The sequence below is a fragment of the Coregonus lavaretus genome (assembly GCF_964263955.1).
Source record: "Coregonus lavaretus genome assembly, chromosome: 17".
NCBI classification, from domain to species: domain Eukaryota; kingdom Metazoa; phylum Chordata; class Actinopteri; order Salmoniformes; family Salmonidae; genus Coregonus; species Coregonus lavaretus.
In genome coordinates, this window is record NC_140004.1 from 40,058,024 (window position 1) to 40,066,533 (window position 8,510).

Consider the following 8,510-nt stretch of genomic DNA (forward strand, 5'->3'; position numbering starts at 1 on the left):
TGATGTGCCATCCTGGATGAGCTGCACTACCTGAGCCACTTGTGTGGGTTGTAGAGTCCGTCTCATGCTACCACTAGAGTGAAAGCACCGCCAGCATTCAAAAGTGACCAAAACATCAGCCAGGAAGCAAAGGAACTGAGAAGTGGTCTGTGGTCACCACCTGCAGAACCACTTCTTTATTGGGGGTGTCTTGCTAATTGCCTATAATTTCCACCTGTTGTCTATTCCATTTGCACAACAGCATGTGAAATTTATTGTCAATCAGTGTTGCTTCCTAAGTGGACAGTTTGATTTCACAGAAGTGTGATTGACTTGGAGTTACATGTGTTGTTTAAGTGTTCCCTTTATTTTTTTGAGCAGTGTACATGAAACAGCGCTACCGTGCTACTCTTTTTAGAGTTTTAAACTCAGCAGAGAACGTTCTCTCTCTCTCCATTCAACTCCACTCTAATCTTGAGGGGCGTTTCTTGAAAACATGCATCCAATCCCCTTGATCACTTACATAAAAGGACCAATCATATGCTTCAACGTACCGCTTTTCACAGTGCTGTGGCAAGACAGGACAACGATAGAGGTGCAGCTCGTGATGTTAAATTGCAGGCGCAGATGCTCCAATTTCAAAACGATTTGTAGCTAAATTAACGGGCTGACCAAAAAAATAAAGCAGTACTTTTCAATGTGTGAGATAAGGTGTGCCGTGAGAGCGTGAGAAGAGGGTTAAATACATGTATCTCAGGCCAATGCGTGAGAGTTGGCAGCTCTGCAATACCTAGAGATAAAAATGTATGTAAACCAAATAACATTTTACCCATCCAGCACCATCTGGATTTCCCTGGAAACCTGACGTTTGAATTCTACAAAGGGCAAAAATGAGAGGTCATGAGGAAACTCAGAATGTTGTATATAATTATATTTTAAGGTTCTTTACCAGTTGTCAGTGCAGTTGGTCCTTTTGAAAGTAGTTGTGTGAGAATATATCCACAGGAAAGTACATAAACTTTTCAAAGCGCTGGTAGTGCAAGCAGATTTCTATCACCTGAAGTATGTGTAGAACCATGTAAAACAGGTGTCCAAGCTCGGCAAGTATGCATGCATCTCGTGCATGTATTTTTTATCTTGTGTGCGTGCTTCAGGTGATAGAAATCTGATTGCACTTGTAGTATCTGAGGAATTTATGACTTTGCTAATGGTTTCAAGTGGTTTTAGAGGATGTTGACTCAGCTTAAAGGGAGCATCTGGGGAGTAGTTCTATAGGGGCACCCTAAAGCCGAGAAAGTCTGTTAGGTGGCCTCCTGGGATTGGTTGGTAGGAAAAACACCCATATCATGGTAAAGATTATAAATACTTGGTTGAGACAAAGGAGGACAGAATAATCATATTTGAGATGGGGCGATTATTCTCCAGATATCTGTAAATTGATGCTGGAATACTCTGATATAATAAACCTTTATAATCAAAGTACAGCGTCAGCGGATTTCCTTGGTCTCACAGCATAATTAGCAACGTTTTCTCGACACCACACACTACCAGTGCTTTGAAAAGTTGATGTACTTTCCTGTGGCTATATCGTCTCACATTCCTACTGCCAAAACAACCGACCAAACGCTTATTTCTGCCAGACATAGAAATCAGTGCAATTCAATGTCGGGTTTCCAGGCATTATCTGGATCAGCTGATGCTTGTGAGTTAAAGGCTGGGTTTATAACTGGTTACGATATTTGCAAAAAGATGAAGTGCCTGACAAATGTTCTAATCGAACGCTTGGATCACACTGACAGTTTTAAGCACAAAATGGCAAGCAGCGTCATCTGGATGTGTGCAACAAAAGCTCAACATTCACCTTCTGCTACAATTCCGGTCAAGCCGTCTACACATAGTTTGATGCATACGTTCGATAAATCCAACGTATGTACCACACAGAACGCACTGCAACGCTGCAAGCCAAACACAGCGTTCCATTGGAAATGAATGTACTTCTGGAGTGACTAAATGCAAAAACACTATCGGTGTGATCGAGGCGTAATATGCAATGAAATCCGACTCACCTGAAATCCTTCCGAGGCCGTAACTGCTTTTAGAACGTCTATTACAAGTACATTTTAAGTCGGTAAAGTTCAGTTGTGGCTGTGCCAGAGACGGTTCAATTAATGTCAATGAACTAATAAGTAGACCAGAACCAGCAGCTATTGGATTGGTGTCTGTGGGAGGTACCCAGTTAATTAGACCGGAACTGACTATATTTTTCCAATGGTGAACAGCCTGAGTGAACTAATCTTAATTTATCCACCATCGTTGGCTGTACTCAGCAACTCCATCCCACACAATTGACAAGTTTCTGACGTCATCAAAATCACATTTACATCATTTAGCAGACACTCTTATCCAGAGCGACTTACAAATTGAAACGAATGCAGTTTTCTTTATGGATTTCACAAACCCAGGGGATGTCAAGTTATCATGGTGTAAAAATTAAAACACAATGTATTAAAAAACGTTTTATTTGGTACAAAATATTAAACACAAAGTTACTTATAAAACCAACATGTTGGGCTCACACAGCTGCAAGGGCAGAGCATTGAGGACGTATTACATGTCAATTTCAGTGAGAAGGGAAATGTGTTTTACAATCCATTAACAGTCTCTTTAGTTGCCTTACTGAATCAAAGGCCTCCTTCTGTGGTTTATTTATGGTCTAAACGTTTTAGGAAGGCTTACATTAAGATTTCACCTAAATTGGCACACGTCAGGTCTGGGGGTGTGCGTTCGTGCATGTGTGCTTAAGACAGTCTATCCTGCAAATGGGTTGGCATGAAGTGTCACGTCCTTTATACGAGTCTCAGTCAGCGGCCGAAATGACTTTTCATTGACAGGGAGCTTCTCCAGTTCATCCAGTGTTTCCAAGCCATCTATTATTCTACATATCGAAAGAGAAAATAAGAGAAAATAGTATTGTTGTATTAGTTCACAATAAATGTTGCAGAGTTAATACACAAACCACATAATATGCACCATCAGGAGAATGTGTTCTCAGGTCAAAATAACAGAGATTGAAGTCATGATCAGCTAGCGATCACTTATAACCACATTAAGTACTGACACTATGAGGATCCAAATAAACAAACAATGACATACAACTCCAGATTGTAGCTAAAGCCATTCTTGACAATCCTCTTAGTTGGCTAACTTCAGACAACTTACTCAACCACTTATAACCACATTAAGTGCCGAAACGATGACCTACTTTCCAAACACTGTGTACTTCATGTCCAGATGGGGCTGCTTGGCATAGGTGAAGAAGAACTGGGAGGCATTGGTGTTGGGGCCGTTGTTCGCCATAGAAACCACGCCTCGCACATTATGCTGCAGGGAAATAAATGAGACGATAACAAATGAAAAAAATGTCATCAGATAATATTTACCCAGAATTGTTGCTGCCTGTCCCATTGAGGTACTCACTTTTAGGTGTTCACTCAACTCATCTTCAAATTTCCGCCCCCAAATACTCGTCCCTCCTTTTCCAGTGCCTTCCAAGATTAAAAAAAGTAAGTAATGCATGTTGTCAAGAGAGAGGCAGATAGTTTGGTCTCTGATCATGGGGAGGAAAGTAACGTTTCCATGGGTTTGGAGTGGCATGCTGACAATTGGTATCTGATAAAGTAATTGACTTGTACAGTATATTGGGCTATTGGTGCCAGTATAAGAACAAGAAGCCTTCCAACATGATGCAGTTCTGATTAAGCTACCTGTGGGGTCGCCAGTCTGAACCATGAACCCTTTGATGTTCCGGTGGAATATGCAGCCATTGTAAAACCCACCGGCACACAGGGCTAGGAAATTCTGTCAACACAAACAGTAAGTTAAATTAGAGTAATGTATTGGCTACAGCCGACTGTAATTACATGCTAATGTGGAGCAGTGATCTTCAATCCTGGTCCTAGAGTCCCAAAGGAGGTAAAGCAGGGACGTTGATTGGGTATGACAGTCGCCATACACTAGTTCAACACCAACACATTTAAAATAGGCTTCTAAAATAATTCCAATCCCGATGAAATGGCAAGTGCAGTTTAGCAGTATAAAGGGGCTGGCTTAAGGACCATGCCAATGGCTCAGAGCGGGCGGGAAGGCTACTTGCCCGGCTGGCTTTAGGACAAGCACATCAATGCAACTGCAGTGAATAGCGCGACTTTTCCCCTCAAACCAGTGCAGAGGTGAAAGATTGCTGTGGTAGATGGCTGTGGCTAGGTAACTACTGTTTGACTTCACATGAAACTAAACAAGAGTGTTTCATCCCGGTGCTGAGCTAGTGCGTAGCAGCTAATTGCTGTATGACATGTGTTTGTAGAATGTTAAGTCCCCTATCGACTGAGGTGACTAATCCAAACTAATCCAGGGATAGTGTTGAGGTAGAACAAAGACCGGTGGGACTCCAGGATCAGAACACACACACACACACACACACACACACAGTGTATGACTCGACTCACCTCACATGATTTCGGGGCACGTTCACAGAACAGCTCGATTTTTAAATCCCCAAGGTCTGTGTGCAGTGTCACAGCCTGTAAAAGGGATTTGAAAATAATGAAATATTGCCAAAAAGGCACAAAGTTGTTTATTGTTTCCTTCATGAACTAGACTGAACAAAAATATCAACGCATATAAACGCAACATGTGCAGTTGTCACACAACTCCCGAGTGGCGCAGCGGTCTAAGGCACTGCATCTCAGTGCTTGAGTCGTCACTACAGACACCCTGGTTCGATTCCAGGCTGTATCACAACCGGCCGTGATTGGGAGTCCCATAGGGCGGCGCACAATTGGCCCAGCGTCGTCCGGGTTTAGCCGGTGTAGGCCGTCATTGTAAATAAGAATTTGTTCTTAACTGACTTGCCTAATTAAATAAAGGTAAAAATATATATAATAATAATAATAATAATAATAATAATAATAATAATAATAATAATAATAATAATGTCTGAAATTGAGGGAGCGTGCAACTGGCATGCTGACTGCAGGAATGTCCACCATAGCGGTCTACCATAAGCCACCTCCAATGTTGTTTTAGAGAAATTGGCAGTACATCCAACCGGCCTCACTACCGCAGACCACATGTAACCACGCCAGCCCAGGACCTTCACATCCGGCTTCTTCACCTGCCGGATCATCTGAGACCAGCCACCCGGACAGCTGATGAAACTGTGGGTTTGCAAAACCGAAGAATTTCTGCACAAACTGTCAAACAGTCTCAGGCAAGCTCATCTGCGTGCTCGTCGTCCTCACCAGGGTCATGAGCTGACTGTAGTTCGGCGTCGTAACCAACTTCAGTGGGCCAATGCTCACCGTCGATGGCCACTGGCATGCTGGAGAAGTGTGCTCTTCACGGATTAATCCCGGTTGTGAGCAGAGTGCCCCATGGTGGCGTTGGGGTTATGGAATGGGCAGGCATAAGCTACGGACAACGAACACAATTGCATTTCATTGATGGCAATTTTAATGCAAAGAGCCGAGATCCTGAGGCCCATTATCGTGCCATTCACCCGCCACCATCAACTCATGTTTCAGTATAATAATGCACGGCCCCATGTCGCAAGGATCTGTACACAATTCCTGGAAGCTGAAAATGTCCCAGTTCTTCCATGGCCTGCATACTCACCAGACATGTCACCCATTGAGCATGTTTGGGATGCTCTGGATCGACGTGTACGACAGCGTGTTTCAGTTCCCGCCAATATCCAGCAACTTCACACAGCCATTGAAGAGGAGTGGGACAATATTCCACAGGCCACAATCAACAGCCTGATCAACTCTATGCAAATGAGATGTGTTGCGCTGCATAAGGCAAATGGTGGTCACACCAGATATTGACTGGTTTTCTGATTTGTATTCGCAGTTATGTGATATCCATAGATTAGGGCCTAATGAATGTATTTCAATTGACTGATTTCCTTATAAGAACTAAAAAAGCGTTGATATTTGTTTAATTAATCCTTAATATCTACGTATTAAGAATTACCAGCAATTACTGTTTACACAAAGTTGGCTAAATAGCCAGGTAAATTGCATTGTCAGTGAGTGGACATTGGCATTGAAGCAGACGCGTAAACGATATGTTGCTCCCTAAACTACAGCTGGCATTTTTTTTTTTACCTCAAGCAAAGATTACTGTGTTCAGTCAAAAGAAAGGCGTTGTATTACATGTTTATCTGCATCTCTTCAACAGTTTATACATGAAAAACGTGGTAAAAGAGAGAAAAGTCTCACCATTTTCTTAACGCCGGAAAATGAGATGGTGCGTCAGAGAAATAGATTCGACCAGCGTCGTACGCTGAATGAACATAGGTTCCGCTCTACCTATAGTTCGATTTGACTACTTATCGGACGTTTAAATGACGAATTGCCGTGGTGTTTTGTATTAGCTGTAAAATAGAAAAACATGAATTTCAATCGCCCGTGCTTGATTACCGGAGAACCTGAATACCCCACAAAGCTATATATAATACCCACAGTGGCAAGAAGTGAAATCACAGATTTGTTTGTTGCCGCCATAAAGATAAATAGACGACTCTAGTGCCCAAAAGCCGATTTTAGCATCAATGGCGCTGCCCATGCTCTCACAGATGCCATAATCGGACAGATATGAGGTTGTGTAATTATCGCTATGGTTGCCGCCATCCCCCATCAGCTGATGCCAATTATGTACACTAGATCGAAGTTGAAACAGATAGATTGGATTGGTTCAAATGTAAAACGTCATTACAGCATGAATATTTAAAGGTGAAAAACAAAATATGGCAACATTTTCGGTTGAAGACAAAACTACTACTACTACTCCTACTACTCCTACTACTCCTACTACTCCTACTACTACTACTACTACTACTACTACTACTACTACTACTACCGAGCCGACTAGGTGAAAAATCTGTCGATGTGCCCTTGAGCAAGGCATTTAACCCTAATTGCTCCTGTAAGTCGCTCTGGATAAGAGCGTCTGCTAAATTGACCAATTATTATTATTTAATTATTACTATTTTATAGTAGTCAACTGGGTGGGACTTCCAACTTCATTGGCTGATCCCTCCTAGTGACCCTGTTGGACCAACCGGGTCATCAGGAGGGATCAGCCAATCGTGAAGAAGAAAATTGACTACTTCAAAATGGAGATTGCCTCAATGGCGCTGCCCATGCTGTCACAGACGCTATAATGGAACATATACAAAGATGAGTCCTCTATCTATCTCCATATGTCCACACCTTACCCCCTCATGCCCTGTTCAAAACAACTGGGAACTGGGAAATCTCAGACTTCCAACTTCAGTGCGTTCATGACAACTATTCAGAAAAATATGTTTTTTGAACGTCATCCAACTTGGAATTCCAACGCATTTTTCTAGAGCTCCGACTTTCCTACCTGAAAATCACTGATGTCATGATTTAACCTGGTTTTCTTTCAGAGTTCCCTTGAAAGCGTCAACACTACTGGTGTCCTTAAGGCTCGGTCCCCTTTGGTTCTCTCTGTACACAAAGGACGTGTTCCTTTGCTCAGACGTTGCTTACGCATGGCAGATCTTACAACGCTTGGATAGGTATTTTACTACATCATATGTTAAAGCAATCTGGTGCCCGACGGTTGTACAACTTTGAACTCGGAAACTCTGATTTTTACCGACTTGGAATCACGTTGTAGAAAGATGAGCTCAATTTCCCACTTGGAAAGGATCAGAATCAACCAATAGGAAGCTCTACGCAAAACACGTACGCAAATGTTAACTCTGAGGTTCCGAGTTGTTTTGAAAGCACCAGGAGCACTGAGCAGGGGAACACGACCATTGTCACCTGGTTCTGTCACATCCTCACATGGTCTCTGTTACTACTGTTATGATGGAACTCAACTTTTTTTCTCTCATCTAGAGAAGGTCAACATAATTACTTGCAGACTTATATGCAAATGTCTATTAGAAAATATTGGAATCTCCTATTCCAATATTATTCCAATAAAGTAATACTTCATACCCATATCAAGCCTCTTGATTGTTGTGGTTAGGCAGAGTGAAGTGGCCACTTAATTTATCAAAATCAACACAAATTGATCCAGGAAACAAATGCTAAAATGAGACAAGTATGTGTGCGTAATTAAGTTTATTATACTGTAATTTCATAAGAGGAGTGAGGAGTAAAGGAGGGGAACGATGACAATACTTTAGGGCATAATTAGGATCAAATAGACAGTTCACAACATCATGTCATGTAAACAAAATAGCAACATTATTTTCCTAAAGTGCTGGGAGATTTATTTTGGCAACTAAGTTAATACTGCTGATGCACTACTTACTGCTAGTCACTGTGTCTGAATGAAAAGTAAAATGGCGGTTGTCAGTCTCTTGAATTAGGAATTCGAATTATATTTTTTTTAAATATGGTGTAAAAAAAAAAAAAACATGTTGGAGGATGACAATCCAGATAAAAAATAGAACTACAGGGGATTGTGGTAGGAGTATGGCCTACTGTACG

At 41.8% G+C, this 8,510-nt stretch overlaps 1 protein-coding gene across 1 annotated transcript; it reads right to left on the reverse strand.

Moving 5' to 3' along the window:
* Nucleotides 1–2,480: 2,480 nt before the first annotated feature.
* ppil3 (peptidylprolyl isomerase (cyclophilin)-like 3) lies at nucleotides 2,481–6,302 on the reverse strand. The gene is made up of 6 exons (XM_084180365.1): nucleotides 6,261–6,302; nucleotides 4,485–4,559; nucleotides 3,744–3,837; nucleotides 3,457–3,524; nucleotides 3,242–3,360; nucleotides 2,481–2,914 (listed from the first exon to the last, which is right to left on the reverse strand). Exons 1-6 carry the CDS (start codon nucleotides 6,261–6,263, stop codon nucleotides 2,788–2,790), a joined length of 486 nt encoding a protein of 161 aa, XP_084036491.1. The 5' UTR covers nucleotides 6,264–6,302; the 3' UTR covers nucleotides 2,481–2,787.
* Between the last annotated feature and the right edge of the window lie 2,208 nt (nucleotides 6,303–8,510).

Excerpts from the sequence above, each read along its gene's own strand:
- ppil3 (XM_084180365.1), bottom strand. Across the intron at positions 3,361-3,456 it reads AGTTGAGTGAACACCTAAAA|CATAATGTGCGAGGCGTGGT; the intron begins GTGAGTACCTCA and ends ATTTCCCTGCAG. Across the intron at positions 2,915-3,241 it reads AAGTACACAGTGTTTGGAAA|AATAATAGATGGCTTGGAAA; the intron begins GTAGGTCATCGT and ends TTCGATATGTAG.